Raw genomic sequence first — 20,336 nt, forward strand, 5'->3', positions numbered from 1 at the left:
AAAGAAACCTATTGCAAATGGAAACCTGTAAAAAATTTGGCCAGGCTGTGGCTGCTGAATCTTACAGCAGCCCGACTGGGTCCTGGTAGCTTGTGAGGCCAGGAAGTCTGCATCCACCAATGCAGACCCTGGCCTCGTCCCTCCCAGAGACCGAGGACGACCTGATGAGTTTTTTTCTGCTCACGACACAGCTTAGCTCTGCCCCCTGGCTGTCCACTAAGTCCCGCCACCTAAGCCCCTTCTCTTGTTTTTTGATTAACCGGCAGCTTGCAAAACACCCGACTGTGGTGGCCGCGAGTGGTGCAAACCACCGATGGTTCACCATAGATTATTATTGTATCATCAATGGTTATCACCGATGGAAAATTACCGATGGTCATCCCTAGAACACAGAGAGGGACACAACAAGATAAGTCTGAACTTGCCAGTTGCATGGTTAGAGCACGAAGGGTTCAAATGCAGTACTTCATATTGTTTTTACTCCTGTTCCCAAAGGCATCCCAAAATGAAAGTTATACCAAAGAGATTGTATTTAAGTGTATAACATACTTTATGTACAAAAAAATTAAACATACACTTTTAGATATTCAAGGTCAAAGTTCACATCATGTGACCTTGAAATGTAAAAGTCAATATTTAAATATAAAACTATTCATTATGAAAACTATGGACCCTTTAGCTTCAAAACAAGACCAACATGAAAGTTCTTCCACAATTAGAAGCAAAGTTATGATTGGTTTTAGTTGACCTTGTAAGCATAAATTTTACATTTCTTGTCATGTTTGCAACCCTGTTGCATGAGCACTGTGTATCACTGACGGCTAAAGTTTTACATATGAAAGTAGCTTTATGTCGTCTATCATCCTACCAAATTTCATGAAAACCTGAGATGGTCGGGTTGAAAAGTTAGTTTTTTTTGTGATGATTTGGCATGGAATGACCCCCACGTCATGTCATGGAAACAGGTTTGGTGCACTGCCTTTGAGAACGGCGGGACAGACGCTCAAGATGAGCAGTGATCCAGCTGGCCAAGAACGTCCATCACAGAAGACAATTTGTGCTACATGAAAGGTCTGATTCAGGAGGACAGATGCATTTGTGTTAGGGATATTGCTGACAAACTGAACATCGCAGTTGGGTACAGTGCACAACATCATTCATGAGCAACTGGGGTACAGGAAATAGTGTTCATGCTGGGTACCTAAGCAACTCGCAGAAATTCACAAAACCAGTAGGATGGGACTGTCTTGTGCACTTGACATGGTACCATTAGGAGGGAGTGCAGTTCCTGCAGCGTATTGTTACAGGCGATGAAACGTGGGTACATCATGTGATACCAGAAACTAAGCAAGCATCCATGATATCGAAACATGCATCGACCCCACCTTCAAAGAAATCCAAAACAACTCCATCAGCAAAGGTGATCATGGTGACCATGTTTTGGGATCACAAGGGCGTGCTTCTTGTTGATTGCCTTGGAGATACTGTCACTGCTTCTAAGGAAACGGCTATAGGGCAGAGAAACGAGTGAAGCCACGCCCCCCTATGATAATTGCAGAACATCGCCAGCACATGGAATAGCATGCTAATAGCCTTACTTTGATAAGGACAGAAGCTGTGGCCCTGGAAATCACTGATAGTACACACCACTCAGTGAGAAAGGCAGGATACAGACCAGATGAGGGTGCACTCACGTCACCAACAAATGGCATTTCCTTATGGTGGAGATCCTGACGTTCCCCTGATACTATAAGTTACCTTTGGTTTCTTTAGACCCAAGTGCATGATCTTGCATTTTTTTATCATTAAACTGTAGTTGCAATGTTCTTGGCCATTCCTCTAGTCTACCTAGATCCCCCATCATTTGTCTTACCCCTCCTGGTGTGTCTACCCTGTTGCATATTTTTGTGTCATCTGCAAAAAGGCATACTTTCCCTTTAATACCCATTTGCAATGTCACCAACAAAGACATTAAAAAGCACTGGTCCAAGTACAGATACTTTGGGTACACCACTTGTAATCAAAGGACCTCACTTTCCATGACTGGGAATCGAACCCAGGCCGTGGCGGTGAGAGCGCTGAATCCTAACCACTAGACCACCAGGGAGTGATGCTCCTATCTACAATGCACATGGGAGTGTGGAGTACTACAACAGCAGCCTTTACAAATGCTAAATAAAAGAAAATAAAGCAAATAAACCATTTAACAAGGCCGCAGATTGCAGCTCCATACAAAATACCTGCCTAATGCTTTGGGAACTTAAACTGAACTTGAGAGGGGAGCAGCTACATCCTTCAAAACCATTATACTTTAGTGCCTAGGTTCTGCACTCACAACCCCTGGTAGCGGAGTCCCTCAGATTGGATGAGTGCCTAGGTTCTGCACTCTCACAACCCCTGGTAGCGGTGTGACACAGATTGGATGAGTGCCTAGGTTCTGCACTCTCAACCCCTGGTAGGGGAGTCCCTCAGATTTGGATGAGTGCCTAGGTTCTGCACTCTCACAACCCCTGGTAGCGGTGTGACACAGATTGGATGAGTGCCTAGGTTCTGCACTCTCACAACCCCTGGTAGCGGTGTGACACAGATTGGATGAGTGCTTAGGTTCTGCTCTTTCACAACCCCTGGTAGCGTTGTCCCTCTTAAAGAGATGAGGAAAAAACAATTGTAGTGAAACTCAATTCTTATTACAAACTGAAAATGTCATCACATGGGTGATTTTACCTACCCAGATATAAATTGTGACTGTGAAACCAGTGCTTCTGGCAAAGGAAGCAGATTACATATTTTAAAAGTCAAATACCTCCCCCACAAATGGTAGAAGAAGAAATTAGAAGGGACAAACTGATGAACTTGATACAAGTAAATTATATATTATGTAATGTACAGCTGTGGGGCTCTTTAAATTCATTAAAGCGTTTCGAAAACTAAGAATTTTAGAGTAACTGAGTTATGTAGCCCTTAGAGCGTAACCAATTTATAGATGTAACAAAAGTAGGTTTTAGAAGAAAGACGAGTTAGGTTTACGATGTCTTAGCAGACATAAAAATGTTTTATGTACTACGTTTTCTGAGTACAAAGGGAAAATAGATGTTTGTGTCAGCGTTTTGTGTGACTGTTGAAGTGGAGAAGCTTGTACAAGGTTTGTGGATAACACAAGTGTATTAGTTACAGCAGTTAAACATTACAATGAAAGAAATATTCAACTTGCTGACACGAGAGAGCAACATAAATGTAACAGAACTGTTGAGCTTCGCCCGAGTGCTAAGTAATGGGATCACTGTCCGATCTGACATAGGAGCAGCATAGAAACATACAATTTAACGGCAGATAAGAACCACTTGGTCCATCTAGTCTGCCCTATTTTTAAACATATTGTTACCTCAACCCTTATTGATCCTTACTTCTTCTGCAGGATATCTTTGTCTATCCCATGTATGTTTAAATTGTTCTACTGTCTTAGCCTCTACCACCTCTGATGGGAGGCTATTCCACTTATCCACTACCCTTTCTGTGAAGTAATTTTTCCTCAAATTTCCCCTGAACCTACCACCCTCCAGTTTCAGAACATGTCTTCTTGTTATAATACTTCTCTTGCTTTGAAGAATGTCTCCTTCCTTTACCTTGTTAAAACCCTTTATATATTTGAACGTTTCTATCATGTCCCCCCTTTCCATTCTCTGCTCCAAACTATACATATTAATATCTTAGTCTTTCCTGGTACGTTTTGTGGTGCAGACCTTGCACCATTTTAGTTGCCCTTCTTTGTACAGTCTCTAATGTATTAATATCCTTCTGGAGATATGGCCTCCAGAACTGAACACAGTATTCGAGATGAGGACGTACCAATGACCTATACAGGGTATTATCACTTCTTTCTTTCTGCTACTGATTCCTCTCCCCATGCAACCAAGCATCTGACTTGCCTTCCTCATTGCTTTGTTACAATGTTTGCTTGCCTTTAAGTCACCTGAAATAGTGACTCCTAGATCCCTTTCCTCTTCAGTAGTGTCCAGTATAGTGCCATTAATACTATATTTAGGCTTCGGATTTTTGAGACCCAAGTGCATGATCTTGCATTTTTTGACATTAAACTGTAGTTGCCACTTTCTTGACCATTCCTCTAGTCTACCTAGATCATCAATCATTTGTTTTACCCCTCCTGGTGTGTCTACCCTGTTGCATACCTTTGTGTCATCTGCAAAAATGCATAGTTTCCCTTCAATACCATTTGTAATGTCACAAATAAAGATATTAAAAAGCACTGGTCCAAGTACAGATCCCGGAGGTACTCCACTGGTATCATTTCCCTCTTGAGACTGCACTCCGTTTACTACAACTCTCTGTTTCCTATCCTGCAGCCATGATCTTATCCTTTCAACTATCTTTGTATCAAATCCCATGCTTTCCAGTTTATTTAACAGTCTGCGATGTGGAACAGTGTCAAAAGCCTTACTAAAGTCTAGATAAGCTATATCTATGGCCCCCTCTTTATCTATTTCCTTAGTAACCCAGTCAAAAAAGTCACTAAGATTTGTTTGACATGATCTCCCCCCAGTAAATCCATGCTGTTTGGGATCCTGCAAATTGCTGGATTTGAGATAATCTACAACTCTTTCTTTTAAGAGTGTTTCCATCAATTTCCCAACTACTGATGTAAGGCTCACTGGTCGGTAGTTGCTTGCCTCTTCCTTGCTTCCACTTTTGTACAGTGGTATTACATTTGCTCTTTTCCAGTCCTCTGGAATTACTCCAGTAGCTAGTGACTGGTTGAATAATTCTGTTAATGGTGTTACCAGCACCCCTTTAAGCTCTTTTAGTATCCTTGGATGTATCCCATCAGGCCCCATTGATTTATCCACTTTCAGTTTTGAGAGTTCTGTTAGGATCTTCTCCTCTGTAAATGTGCTTGTTCCTACCTCATTTTTCTGATCACACCTGCAACTTAACTGTGGCGCATTCCCTCTCTCTCAGTAGTGAATACTGAACAAAAATAATTAAGATGATCGGCTATTACATTGTCTCCCTCAACAAGACTCCCTCTTTCTGTCTTTAGTCTTTTTATTCCACCTTTTGCTTATATAATTTAAAAAAAAAGTTTTGCCCCCTTTACCCACTGACTGTGCCATTTTCTCCTCAGCTTTTGCCTTTGCACATCTGATTTCTTAGCCTCCTTCTGTTGTACAAGATACTCCTTTGTCTTCATTATTTGGCGTCTGCTTGTATTTCCTAAAGGCCATCTTTTTTGCATTCACAATACTTGCTACCTCTTTCCCAAACCACACTGGCTTCCTTTTCCTTGTGGTTTTCCTAACCCTTTTGATACAAAGGTCTGTTGCCTTTAATATTGCACTTTTTAAATTTTCCCACCTCTCCTGCACTCCTTTCAAGTTCCTCCATTCTGCCAAAGATTCGCTTACACATCTTCCCATCCCTGCAAAATCAGCCTTCCTAAAATCTAACACCTTTGTTTTTGTATGGGGTGAGTCAGTATCTGTCTTTATTCTGAACCATACTGCTTGATGATCACTGGATCCCAGGTTTTCACCCACTTTTACATCAGATATTCTGTCTCCATTTGTAAATATTAAGTCTAATATTGCGTCTTTCCGAGTGGGCTCCCTCACCAATTGCTGGAGGGAGGCGCCCTGCAATGAATTCAGGATGTCCCTACTTCTAGTGGAACTTGCCACGGACACCTCCCAGTTTATATCGGGTAGATTAAAATCTCCCATGATTAAAACCTCTCCTTTTAATGCCATTTTAGTGATGTCATCCTCCTATTCTTCCCATTCTGTCCTTCCTAAATAAAGTATATCCCGGTATAGCTATGTCCCAGTCATGATTTTCATTGCACCATGACTCCGTAATAGCCACAACATCCAGATCATCCCTTGTCATTATTGCAATTAGTTCAGGGATTTTATTTCCTAAGCTCCTAGCTTTTGCACACACACTTATAGTTTTATTTGAAGCATGTGGTCAGCATTATGTCTTGATCACACTACCTTTTTTCCCAGCTCTCCACAAACACTGTCCAGGACCAGCTTGTGATGGGCAAACACCAGGAATTTCTGTCGCCCACTCTCCAGCAGATCCATGATGTATTCTCTGCAAAAACGTCATTTGGAGAGAAAGAGAAATATTAAAACTATATTTCCATCTATACATATAGTAGCATTGTAACCATATAATGACAAAGGAATCTATGCACACAAATAATCATAAAACGCTAAATTAACATGCTGCTTTGTTTTGCGTGAGATATATATGGGATCATATGGAAATAAATATATTTGGGGGGGTGTTACATAGGAAAAGCTGCACCAACATCTAAGAAAATATTTTCCTAGGTAGTTTTACAGCTTTAAAAGAACTCAGAAGCAATTTTTGTTTCCTTACTTGAACTTGGTGCAGGGTAGTATAGGAAGTCTGAACATGCCTCAGCTGCTGAACATTAAATGCGACTGAAGTAGGAAAATACAGCTCAGATTACAAAACGGCACTAAACCTCACCATTTCCTTTTGCTTACCTGTCAGCAGTTGGAAAACATACAGATATGAAGTCCTAATCCAGAGCTTGGTACACATACCAGTCAGTAACTTGCCACATCTGTACCGTGTATGTTCTTTGTGTCTGTAATGACTGTTAAACTTCAGCTGCCATTGGTAAGCTAAACTATATGGTAAAGAATAGCACGGTATTGCAGTCAGTGCTGTACTTAGCTATGGGCCGGATTCAGAGATGTACGCAATGCCGATTTTCACGCAGATCGAGCGAGAAGAATACCTTGTAAAGCTATAAGGAAGGGGAAAGCTTCCAAATAGCTAAACTAATCCAAAGCAACTAGATAGCTTTAATGTGTTTTATATGGTTCAGGTGCTTTCATCTGTTCCAAACATTCTGCTGCCTTCAAGGAAATAAATACAAAAAATAACTGGTGCTAATTGTACTTTCAGGAAATGGACCAGAATCTATAGAAGCAGAATGTTATTTCAGAACTCTGCTCCCTCAGTCCCAATCTCTTTTTACTTTTTATTGTGCTATATAACAAGTGGTGGCTGTATTATGGCCAATTAACTGTAAGTGCTGTCTATAATCAAAGGAACACCTTTCAATGACTGGAGACATCATCATATGAGACGTAACTGCTGTACATATAGAGGCTCTTACAGAGACAATGGGACTGATCCAGAGTTGCATACAATTCCATCTACATACAGATTTTGCCATCTGTAGCATGCGCCAAGTCCTATATAAGCAATTGCGGGTGATTCCAAGTCGAACAAACTCAGTTGTGACTGGATGGGTATTCTTTGGAATGGGTGTATTGCCAGAATTGTGGGATATCAGAGGTGAAAGCATCTCTTGCACTAAGGATAGGGCTATTGCAAATGTGCACTATAGTGATGGTGCCTATATTCACAAGTGACTGGATGGGGGCAGTGCAGTCTCACTTTAAGTGCAACTCCGGATGCATGCCCAAAACTGGTTTGCTTGCATAGTGAACTCAAAACAATAAAACAGATAGAATACTAAATTGACATAACAGGGTCAATCCAATTAGCCACGAAGGGTGTGAGTTGCCGTCGCCACAGAGTTAAAACGCCAGCAACGGCACCTCATCTCTCGCTCCGGGGCTTGCACACGCGCAGTCCGGCCGCAGCGCATGCGCAGGGCACACCATCGACCCGCTCAAGCGCTTGCGAGCGGGTCTGAATCAGGCCCACTGTTCAAAACCGAACCAAATCGAATTCAAATTAGAAAATGCTTCTAAAATCAAATTTTAGTAAATGAGGGATTTGAAGAGGGATTTGTACTTCCGGTTTGAAGTGAGCTAAATCCAACTTCAAAACGAAAGTAAAATCGAACTTTGATAAATATTCCCCTTGATCTTAGGCAAAAGGTAGAGAAGCAATGATATTTAGACGCAAGTATCATGCTTACCTAACAGATACTGTTAATACTGAGCCAAGAGCCGTAGCTCCCCCCGTCTCTGTAACCATGCATCCGGTCTAAAACCAAATGAGACGACAGAATTCTGGCATATCGTATACAAACTGTAGCTGAAAAAACTCTATACAAGTAAAACGTTCCGTCCCCTATAGGGGTGTGGGGGGAAACCCACGCAAGCACAGAGAGAATATACTTTACTCAGTGCTGTGAGACAGCAATCCTAACCATTACACCCTCTACACTGCCCTGCGAGAAATCTCCACTTGCCCGGCCCAGCCCTGATTGTGCCAGGGAGGGACCGGAAGGATAAGAGAAAAACATATGAAGATAATAATGTTCCAGCATTTCCGCTGAGCCACTGCGGCTCTGGTTTAGAACCTGTGACATCTACCGGCTATTTAGTGTGGTTACAGCGCTGTAGGTTTAATATGCACATTATAAAGCTAAATATATAGCTTGAAGAATTGCACAGACAAGCTTTATAGCCAGCCACCTTACCAATCAGCCATCATCAGCTTAAGAATATTCTAACACTGCTACTAATGCAGCCGAAGCCCCGGCGAACTTAGCTCCCTGCGTCATGAGGGAGGGGGTTAGAGAATAAACAGCCCATGTGCGCACGGTACGTTGTGGGCGCGCAGTGCAAGAAGGAGGCGGCTTGAAGCACAGCACCGCCGGATAAGTGGAGGCAGACCATCTCCCTGACTGAGCCTTTAGAATGGCCGGCCAATAAGGGAGCTTCCAATAGCAATTGAACCACGGCCATTAAAATGGGAGTGTGAGAGGTGACTTCACCACCGCTAAGCTTCACCCCTAGCCCGGGATATTAATAATTTATGCGGGGGGTGCTCGATATGTAGCGTGGCCAATGGGAGCAACTGTCCAGCCGGAAGCATGTTCCTGCTGCTGGGTAACCCATATAAAACACGCCCCTCTGACATGCCTACCGCAGGCGGACGTTCTGACTGGGCTGAGGGCAACTAGATCCTGCCGCTGCTCAGCCAGCTGGTGCACGGTCTGGCTGGAGGCACCCACGCCTGTTTGCTTTCGCCTACCCCTCCTTCTATCAGGGGGCATACTCCCCATTGCTGCCTCCGAGGAGTGGGTGGAGACGTGGACCCAGACACTAGCCGTGTGCGCTGTGGAGAGTTCCCACTGTGACAGTGGCCATGTGTGGCCCGGGGCCCAGACACTAGCTCTCGAGGGCCGTAACGGGTCTTCAGAGATTGTAGCCCAAAGATCCGGACACAAGCTATGTGCAGTGTGGCAGGTCCTTAGTCTGAAGGCAGCCATGCTGTGGCCCGGGACCTGGACACTTGCCACAGTGGCTGTAGTGGGTCTCAGAGCAGACAGACTGCGGTCATAGTAGGGATGGGCAATTAGCGGCCCTCCAGCTGTTGTTGAACTACACATCCTAGCATGCCTTGCAACAGTTTTAGCATGGTCAAATAGCAAAACTGTGACAGGGCATGCTGGGATGTGTAGTTCTACAACAGCTGGGGGTCCACTTATTGCCCACCCTTATTACAGTCTGCCTGAAGAATACAGTAAATAAAGGCAAAAAAAATAAAATAATAATTAGTAAAAAAGGGTTGGAGACAGCCCTCAGTGCATCCGGCTCCTCTCAGGCACAAATATAAACTAAGGTCGGTCGGGGAATAGAGAGGGAGAAGCCAGCTACACTTTCAGAGAAATTTAAAGTGCCAGGCTCCACTCATTACCCATCTATAACCCACTGTATATACTCCAGTGTCCCCTAGTGGATGAGGGTGAAAAAATATTTTTTTAAATGTTTGAGAAAAACTTTTTATTTAAATGATCTGCCACTTATACTGTATAACCTGCGAAAAGATTGATCAGGGCGACTGAAAAACAAACTCACATGTATATATATTGTGCAGACACTGATCAGAACCCGTACCAAAGATAAGAAAATAATATAACAACCCCCCCTGTAATACTGCCAGCAACAACACTCACGTGACGCATTGGATCTTGGCCTCTGCTGTTCTGTTGTAGAAAAGGAGAAGAGCTTCTTTCTCTTGAACTTTCTGTGATAAGATGATATGTTACAATGTGCAGAATGGATGCAATCGCTTCTATTAGAATAACAAGAGATATGGTAAGAACTTACCTTTGTTATCTCTGTTTCTACGAGGTCCATAGGGGTCCACAGGGTTGACCTTGGGGTATAGATGGATCTGGATCCACGGGCACCACGCAGTTAAAGCTTTTGCTGCTCCCAGGATGCACTTGGGTCCATCCTCCTCTATACCCCGCCCCCGAGCCACAGGCACCTCAGTTGGTAATCAGCCAAGGCCGGAGGAGGAGACTAAACAGAGAGAAGGAAGACTGGAACACACAAGAAACCATACTCACAGAAGTGGGAGACGGAAAACCGGTGACCAGCCACACAGCCCATATGAAGCCAGGTGCATCAGGGTGGGTGCCCTGTGGACCCTATGGATTTCGTAGAAATAGAGATAACAAAGGTAAGTTCTTACCATATCTTTTGTTTTCTACTTCAGGGTCCAAATGGTTGACCTTGGGATGTCCCAAAGCAGTTCAACTAAGGGCGGGGGACGCTCCTGTGCAGAAAGGAGAATCCTGCGCCCAAAGGATGCATCCTGAGAGGCAAAGGTGTTAAACGCATAAAACCTCAAAAATGTCTGAATGGAAGACCAGGTGGCCGCCTTACATAGCTGAACAGCAGAGGCGCCATGTCTATCGGCCCAAGAAGGACCCACAGACCGAGTGGAATGAGCCTTAAAGGAGGCTGGAACAGGTAAACCCTCCTGTGCATAAGCCTCACAAATAACAGAACAAAGCCAACGGGCTAAAGTTTGTTTGTTGGCAGGCCAACCCCTCCTGTGAAAACCAAAGAGGACAAACAAGGAATCAGACTTCCTAACGGAATCAATCCGGTCCACATAAATTCTGAGAGCACGGACTACATCCAAAGGAAGCCTCGCCAGCTGAAAGATCAGGTGACTGAAAAGCTGGCACAACAAGTTCCTGATTAATGTGGAACTTAGAAACCACTTTAGGTAGAAACTCAGGACGAGTGCGAAGCACCGCTCTGTCCTGGTATAAAATCAGAAAAGGGGGACGACAGGAAAGCGCCCCCAAATCTGACACCCTCCTGGCAGAAGTAGTCGCCAGGAGAAAAACAAACAGTCTTAAACGTTAACCACTTGAGTTCCACTGACTCAAGAGACTCAAAAGGAGGTCCCAGCAGGGCCCGAAGAACCACCGCCAAGTCCCAAGGAGCCACGGGAGGCACAAAGGGAGGCTGGATTCGAAGAACAAAGTGTGAACATCTGGCAGTGTAGCGATCCTACGTTGGAACCACACAGACAGCGCGGACACATGAGCAAGACGTAAAGCCTAGGTCCAAACCTGAGTGAAGAAATGCCAAAATCCTAGAAACTCGGAACACCTGAGGATCATAGTTTCTGAAAGTAAGTGTGCCACGCTCTGTGGTAAATCCGTGCGGAAGCTGGCTTGCGTGCCCTGAGCATGGTACTAATAACCGAACCCGAGAAGCCCCAAGACCTTAAGACGGCTGTCTCAAGAGACACGCCGTCAAAGACAGCCGACCCAGATCCGGGTAAAGGCAGGGCCCTTGAGACAACAGGTCCCGACGCTGAGGAAGAAGATACGGAACGTCGATGGAGAGGCTCCTCAGATCGGAGTACCAAGGACGTCTGGGTCACGCTGGAGCCACCAGCAAGAGCGTGCCGCCGTCCTGCTTGACCCAAGGCAGCAGGGATATTGGAGAAAATAGATACGCCAGTTGAAATGTCCATTTCACAGACAGTGCGTCCACCAGACTTGCGCCTGCGTCTCTTGTCCTTGACCCGGGCAACTTCTGATTGTGATGGGAGACCATCAGGTCCAGCTCCGGCAGCCCCCATCTGTCCACGAGTAGTTGAAATACCTCTGGGTGAAGCGACCATTCCCCGGGATGCAGGTCGTGACGGCTGAGGAAGTCCGCCTCCCAATTGAGGACTCCGTGGATGAAGACTGCCGAGATTGCTGGAATGTGGCAGTTCGCCCAAGCAAGGATGCGAGACACCTCCAACATCGCAGCCCGACTGTGAGTTCCACCATGGTGGCGTTGTCGGATTGAACTTGAACCGCCCTTCCTTGAAGAGCGGTGCCGGACGACTGCAGGGCCCTGTACACGGCCCACAGTTAAAGAATGTTGATGGGGAGAAGTGCTTCTTTCGCAGACCAACGAGCCTGTCACTGCCCCCCAACCTCGGAGACTGGCATCTGTTGTGAGCAGAACCCAGTCCGGGATCCAAAAGGGGCGCCCCTCGACTAGATGAGCCGTCTGAAGCCACCAAGCTAAAGACTGCCAAACCTCCGAGGACAACACCAGCATCTGAGACCGGATCCGTTGAGGTAACCCGTTCCATTCCGATAGAATCAGCCTCTGCAGGGGCCTGGAATGGAACTGGGCAAATTTCACCATGTCGAATGCCGACACCATGGACCCCAGAACTCTCATTGCCGAGTGGACCGACAGGCGGCAACTGCTCAGGCAACTGTGTATCCGCAGCTGTAGGGAGGAGATCTTCTGCAGAGTCAGAAAGATCCTTTGCTTATGAGAATCTAGCAGGGCTCCCAAATGAACCATCCGCTGTGATGGAATCAGGGAGGACTTTTTCCAATTTATCAACCACCCGTGCGCTTGCAGACAAGCGATCGTCAGGTGGAGATGTTGAAGCAGTACCTCCGGAGAGCTCGCCAGCAAAAGAAGGTCGTCTAGATACGGCAGCAGCCGTACATTCTGGCTCCGAAGATGGAGCGGCCATGATCGCCATCACTTTGGTGAATACCCTTGGTGCCGTGGAGAGGCCAAACTGGTAGTGATGTTGTAGTATAGCAAAACCTCAGATACCGCTGGTGTGAAGGTGCTATAGGAACATGGAGGTAGGCGTCCTGGATATCGAGGGATACCATGTAATCCACAGGTTCCATCGTCAGAATGATGGAACGGAATGTTTCCATCCTGAACTAGGGAATTTTGAGGAATTTGTTCAGAGACTTCAAACTGAGGATAGGGCGATCAAAACTATTAGGTTTCTGCACCAGAAACAGAGTAGAGTAGTACCCCGTCCCCCGTTGTGCCTGAGGAACGGGAACAATGACCCCTGTTTTCAGCAAGGACTCTATAACTTCCTGAATCTGCAAAGCTATGGTTTTGTCCTGAGAAGGACTTGTGCAGAAAAACTGGTGGGGCGGTCTGTGCCGAAAAGACAGGGCGTACCCCTGGGAGACAACTTCTCGAACCCAGGCATCCGTGGTGGTATTGTGCCAGCACTGGACAAATTGAAGACGTCGGCCTTCCACTCAGGGGTCCCCCAGAGGGAGGCCCGTCCCATCAGGCAGAAGGTTTATCTTCCTGCTTGGAAGAAGGGCGCCTGACACTCCAGGCCTGCTTCTTGGGCTTAGAGGCAGCCTTGGTCGCCGACTGCCTCGGGAAGGACTGACCTTTGGCCTTACCCTGAACCCGAAAGGACCGAAAGGCAAAGCTCCTGAACTTAGGATGCGATGTAGTCGAAGGGAGGAAAGCTGACTTGGATTTATCCAGAGTATCCACTATTTTGTCCAAATCTGTACCAAATAACTCCCCATTAAAGGGTAAGGCCTCCAGGCCCTTCTTACAATCTGCATCTTCTCTCCAGGATCTCAGCCACAAAGACCGACGAGCAGACACTGCTGCCGCCGAAACTCTAGAGGCCAGCAGGCTTGCATCTAATGACGCTTCCCCAATATAGGACGCTGCATCTCTCATCTGTCCAATTAATGCTCTCTGGACATCCGGAGCATCGTCTGGAAAGGTATCCTTTAAAGCATTGGCCCAGCTCTCAATGGCCTTAGCCATCCAGAAGATGGCCATAGAGGGATGGGCCACTGCCCCTGAAAGAGAGTAGATAGACTTTAAACAAGTCTCCACCTTCCTGTCCGTGGGATCCTTGAGGGAGGAGATAGACGGTAAGGGCAATGTAGCGCTTTTGATTAAGCGGGTGACACGGGAATCCACCGCCGGTGGGGTTTCCCATTTCCTGCAATGAGTCTCAGGAAATGGATAATTGGATGCCAGCCATTTTTGTGGCTGGAATCTCTTACTGGGCATCTGAAAGGTCCCCGCCATATGATCCGTCAACTGGTCAGACAGGGGAAAAACCGTCGAAGTCACCTTAGCGTCCTTAAAATTAGGATACTTTGACCAAGGGGCCGGTGCATCATCCTCTATGTGCAGGATGGCCAGCACCACCCTAACCAATGCCGGCACATTAATGGAGGACTTAGTCTCTACATCTTGAGCCATGGCGTCAGAGTCCACATGTACCTCCTCATCATCTGAAGACACATCAGTGTCCGTTAAATGCGCAGCCAGCACTGGACGCTTAGACGCCTTTGAAGGCATGTCACCCTGTAACATCGACTGAAAAGCCGAAGATGAGGCCGCCAAACTCTGGACAGAGTTGGAGAGTACATCCACCCAGGGTCTAGGAGCCGCCTGAGGAAAACCCTGAAGAGGCACCACAGACTGCTGCGTCACTGGGGTAGACTGAACATACATAGGCAACCCTGTATACTGACCAACAGTCTGAGACACGGGGAGACTGCAATAGCTGCGGAATACCCGGGAATGGGGGATGGTCAGCTGGGGCAACACCCTAGTAGGGACAGCAGTCGGGACCACTAGACGGTCCACTATTGACACCAGCACCTGTGAAAACATCGCCCAAGGAGGGTCCTACGACGTAGGGGGTTGAGAGGGACCAGGCAATAGCTGGCACCGCCCGCACAGACCATCCTGAGATAAATCCTCCCGCTCCACTCCCGCAGAACAGCGTCTGCAGGAGAACAATACAGGAGCCACAGAGGGCTCAATCTCCTCATCAGACATGACAGAATATATATATTTAATATATGTGTGTATATATATATATATATATATATCTATCACAATAGAGAAGTATGGTGTTTAACACCTGCGCACTCACAAGTATGCAACACAACAGCCCACAATATGGTACTGTGTAACACACAACTGTATGTGACAGACCTCACAAATACGTGATATATATATACTTGAGGTCCACAGAAAACGCCCTTCCCCCACACACCTGCCGGGCCGTAGGAGAAGGAAAGGATACGTATAAGCTGACAGTAAGTAGAAAAATTAGCACAGACAGGCAGCACTAGCAAAAGTCACATACCATGCAGAAAAGTCAATACTCACTGCACCTTTCACTACAATCAACCGCCCAGATTCAGTGTCTGGGAGGGCTATAGTGCAGTGTACACTGGGCCCGATTCAGAGCTGAACGCTCTGACCAGAGCGCTCGCTCTGAATCAGGGCCCTCCTACCTTTTTTTGGAGCGTCCTCATGGACGCTCGCATAGCTGTGAGTTACCACCCACAGCTATAGCGAGCGTCCATGATGATGGTCGCGATGGTCTTGACCATCGCGACCATCGGGCTTGCGACGGAGACCCTGCGGTAGGGTTTCGCTGCCGCAAGCCCTGGAGTGATTTTGGCTATATCAGAGCCAAAATCACTCCCACTGACATCACTAGTGATGTCAGTGGGGCCGGCTTGAGACGGTAGGCATTCCCATGGGAACGCCTCCGTCTGGCAGGCACGCCCCCGGCACGCCCACCAAAGGGGGCGTGCTGTCAATCAACATCGACAGTACGCCCCCTTTGGTGCAAGACCTGGAGCGATGGAGAGCCCGTCGCTCGCCGGGTCTCGCGCATGCACACGACGGAGCTCCATCCTTCGTGCGCATGCGCAGTGGGGGAACATCGACCCGCTTGCGAGCGTACTGCCGCTCACGAGCGGGTCTGAATGACCCCCACTGTCCTTTAGCAGGGGAGAGGTACACAGAGGGACTGGTCCACGCGCCACCTGGGAGATCTGCGCTGCTGCCAGTAGAAGATGGTCGCCGGAGACCTCAGAGGAGGAGTGGCCACAACGAGAGCGGCTCAGCGATGCCAGTACACTTGAGAAAAGGCGCACTGAGCTGAGGGGAGGAGCCGCTAGACAGGGAAGGCTGCCTCCCCTGGCTAGTAATTAACCCCAGGGTTGCTGGTTCCCGCTGCCGGCATGTCACCCTGGTGGTCTAGCGGTCACGCAGGGTATGCCTCTACTGAGGGGCAGCCCGCCGCCGCCGCTGCTAGCGCCTCCGGTCTGTCCCCAGAGACCGGAGGCTAAAGTCTGCATATACCCGTGGGCCACCGCACGCGGCGACCCACAGCTTACCTGTTCCCCGGCGCTTCCAGCAGCAGTCATGGGAGTCCCCAGAGCCCGGCTAGTACAGACTCTGCTGTCCCACCGCGATCCCCAGATCTGTACTGGCGTTGCAGCGCCATCGGGGTGTAGTAGCGGCAGCATGGATGTCCTAAAGGACAGTCTGATGCTGCCGCTCTGAAAAGTGAAAAATAAATACAACTTTTCTTCTTTAAAAAATAAGCTTAGGGGCTGCTCCTGCAGCCCTACTGCGCAAGGGTGACCCGACTCCGGCCAGGCACCAACTAAAACTGAGGTGCCTGTGGCTTGGGGGCGGGGTATAGAGGAGGATGGACCCAAGTGCATCCTGGGAGCAGCAAAAGCTTTAACTGCGTGGTGCCCGTGGATCCAGATCCAGCTATACCCCAAGGTCAACCCTGTGGACCCCTATGGACCCTGAAGTAGAAACAGTAATATTATTATTAATAATAATAATAATAAAAATAATAAACTATAATAGTAATTTTACTGGGGTTAAAGACTAATATAGACACAGCAACAGCGTTTTAAATGAGCTATTAAGAGAAATTCTGATACAACAAATTAAAGATCATTTAAATGCCCCAAATCATATCATATACGCATGACTCTAATAATGATTGTAATGGATCATAAAACCAAAAATCTAATAAACTCACGCTCTTGAAGCCTTGTGCCATTTCCTTAGCAGCCGCTGCAAGTGCTGCTTTGGTTTTCGAGTTGATGCCTTCAGCGGCAATGACGACCATTTTGCGCTGTTTGGCCGGCAGCTGGGACAGAACATCGGACTTCAGTCTTCTAATCATTATGGACTCTTCCAGTAGAAGTTTGAGCTCACTCAGGTTAGAGGATCCAGAGTAATCCCATCCCCACGGCATCTGACACGAAGAGACCATTTAGATTGCTATGTACTGCAATCCCGATCACTAATACAGGCAATATCTAATGGGTACACAGTGCTTACTTGTTTGGCATCACAGTACCGGATTCCAAATTCATGGAAGCGAGGGAAGAATGTGGGTCTAACAGCAGCGATCTGTGTGTACAGCTCCGCTGGCCTGGACATGGCTGGAGTGCCGGACAGTAAAATGACTCTCTTTGCATTCTGCACCGGAGACAGATAAAGTCACTCACATTCTTTTCCAAGCACTGCAGTAATACAAACACTAATGCTACAACTGCAACACAAAGCTTGTACGTTTAATGTGGAACACATACATATTTAAAAACCTAGGCTGATGACATCAGATAAAGGTCAATAAACCCATCTTGACTTATTAGTAGAGCTAAGCAGTTTGGATTTGACTGATTGCTTAGATCTGAAAATGAGGCAAATCATCATCTTTCCACACAGGACGTCCAAAATATCCATGAAAGATGATGTTTTGCCTCATTTCAGATCAGCACTTGCGATAAATTGGTGTAAAGAACAGAGGGTCTCATTCAGACCCGCTCACAAGCGCCTATGCGCTCGCAAGCGGGTCGATGTTGAGGCCCTGCGCACGAGCAGCGGCCGCACTGCAAGTGTGCAAGCCCCGGAGCGAGAGAGAAATTCTCTCGCTCCGGGACTCACTACAAAAGGGGCAGCTGTCGATGGTGATCGACAGCTCGCCACGTTTTGTAGGCGGGGCGAGGGGTGGCTACATAAACTGAGGCATTCCCAACAGAACGCCTGCCGTTTGGGGGCGGCCCCACTGACATCACTCATGATGTCAGTGGTGAGCTTCCGGCTCTAACAGAGCCGAAATCTCACTGGGGCTTGCGGTAGACGAGACCCTACTACAAGGGTCTCATCGCAAGCCCCGATGGTCTTGACCATCGCGGCCATCAACCTGGCCGCTCGCTAAAGCTGTGGGTGGTCACCCACAGCCTAGCGAGCGGCCAGGAGGCCGGCTCTGTACATAGAAGCGGCTGCCCCCATTCAGAGCGAGCGCTTGCATTTTGCGAGCGGCTCTGAATGAGGTCCAGAGTCAGATCCGAACTGAACATCTCTTATTAGTGGCTTATAGCAAGCATTTTAAATGTATTACTGCCAGGACTCTTTATATGAATCTACTACTCTTTCAGTACATGGTCTAATATTACAGCTGCAGTTCCATATTTTGTTACAACACACTATTTATCAAGTGTCATATACGCAGCCCTAGGCTGTTTTATGAAACTGTAAGTAGTATTACATTTGCAGAAATCAGCTGAAAGTTTCCTTTCATTGCATGGATAATGCCTGACATTATGAAATTACAGCATCAGGCTCACCCTGAGGCGCCAGAGCGCCTGGGTCACACAGATAGTATGGCGCCTGGGCCACACTGAGGCGTGATATCATTCTCGCTAGGCTGTTTTAGCAGGGCGCTGCACCCTGCCCGATTTCAAAGCGGGAAAACGTGTCCTGCCCTTGTGGCTTCTTCCTTTCATTGCATGGATAATGCCTGACATTATGAAATAACAGCATCAGGTTCACCCTGAGGCGCCAGAGCGCCTGGGTCACACAGATAGTACGGCGCCTGGGCCACACTGAGGCGCCAGGGCCACACTGAGGTGTGATATCATTCTCGCTAGGCTGTTTCAGCAGGGTGCTGCGCCCTGCCCGATTTCAAAGCGGGAAAACGTGTCCTGCCCTTGTGGCTTCTTCCTTTCATTGCATGGATAATGTCTGACATTATGAAATTACAGCATCAGGCTCACCCTGAGGCGCCAGAGCGCCTGGGTCACACAGATAGTACGGCGCCAGGGCCACACTGAGGCGTGATATCATTCCCGCTAGGCTGTTTTAGCAGGGTGCTGCGCCCTGCCCGATTTCAAAGCGGGAAAACGTGTCCTGCCCTTATGGCTGTGCCCTGCTGAAACAGCCTGCCGGGTGCAGCACTCGACGCCAGTGAACAGATGCCCGGCGGAGTAAATGGAGAGCTGGGGGCAGCCCAGCATGTTCGTAAGTGCTGGCCACACCCCCAAGAGAGATGAAAAGGGGGTGCATTTTAAGGACACGCACCCTTTTCTCGTGGCCATATCCCTTTTCGGACATGCTCGTTGGTGCCCTTTTTATGGTTTGAGCTGGACCTAAAATGATCACTATGTCAGAGCACCTGGGTCACACTGGGACATCAAAGCAACTGGGTCACCTTGTGATAAAATGTGACATTATAGCACCCGAGTCACATGACTGGCTAGGATGTTCAGGCACAGACTACCAATTTTGTAAATTTTAATAAAAATGCATTATTCCAGGAGGACCATAAATGAACTTCAAAAGGGTCACACATATCTTATGTTTAATCAGATTTATTCAGATTATTAAGCATACAAAAAAATCCCAAAAGTTTTACACCAGGAAATATTCTACACACAGCTCTATTGGCACTTAGTAGTGGGTATGAAGAAGGTAGATCAAGCTCTGATATTAACACAGACATCTATAAAGAAGAAAATGCACTAATGTCATATGTAAACACAAAATTCATTATAACCATGAAGTTATAATTTTATACCTTGAGCAGAGGCATGGCAGATTTACACCGAGCAGTCTTCACATTCTTCAGAAAATGGGATTCATCCTTAAATGACAACGGAACAAGTTACCTTTAGAAGACAACTACAGTTCCCAACACTCTGTAGTAAAGTGTCATTTATTACAAGGATCTAGTATATGACAAGCTTTGTTGAAAAATTAATGCACACTAACCATATATTCCAAAATGTTTCTAGAAAAGAGGGGGCGCTGCTTTATAGAATCAGGGTAGAAATTTACCCTAACTTATAATGAAGGTATATTTCCTTCACAGGTTACATAACCAGTCAGGTAGCACTATACAGAGGGGACCAGGTAGACTAGGAAACAGCAAGTTGTGCTCGTCACTGTGCCTCATTGGCTTTATGCATCAATAGTTCAGATGGTGCAAAGTACACAACCTAAAAATAGATATTGAGCAATATGCTGCCATTCAGCACCTACAGATCACTATTACACAGTTCCTCTGTTTGTATTGTGACATACAGTTGTGTCCTTATGCATCTTTGCTGCATTCACGGCAATTTGTACCATGCATGGCGCGAGTCGCGTACCCTCGAGCGGATAAGCGCACTGCGTATG

General features: G+C 46.9%; 1 protein-coding gene across 2 annotated transcripts in view; it reads right to left on the reverse strand.

Annotated features, from left to right (window-relative positions):
• Positions 1 to 20,336, reverse strand: part of SMARCAL1 (SNF2 related chromatin remodeling annealing helicase 1) — a 106,312-nt gene that overhangs the window by 26,730 nt on the left and 59,246 nt on the right. For both annotated transcript variants that reach the window (XM_088455778.1, XM_088455779.1), the window contains exons 9-13: positions 19,735 to 19,800; positions 17,214 to 17,354; positions 16,909 to 17,127; positions 9,938 to 10,008; positions 6,009 to 6,111 (exon numbers count right to left, since the gene is read on the reverse strand). In XM_088455778.1, coding sequence (XP_088311904.1) covers positions 6,009 to 6,111; positions 9,938 to 10,008; positions 16,909 to 17,127; positions 17,214 to 17,354; positions 19,735 to 19,800 — 600 coding nt within the window. The remainder of the gene's footprint in view (positions 1 to 6,008; positions 6,112 to 9,937; positions 10,009 to 16,908; positions 17,128 to 17,213; positions 17,355 to 19,734; positions 19,801 to 20,336) is intronic.

This window comes from Taudactylus pleione, unplaced genomic scaffold, assembly GCF_031769625.1.
Source record: "Taudactylus pleione unplaced genomic scaffold, aTauple2 ptg000671l, whole genome shotgun sequence".
NCBI lineage: Eukaryota > Metazoa > Chordata > Amphibia > Anura > Myobatrachidae > Taudactylus > Taudactylus pleione.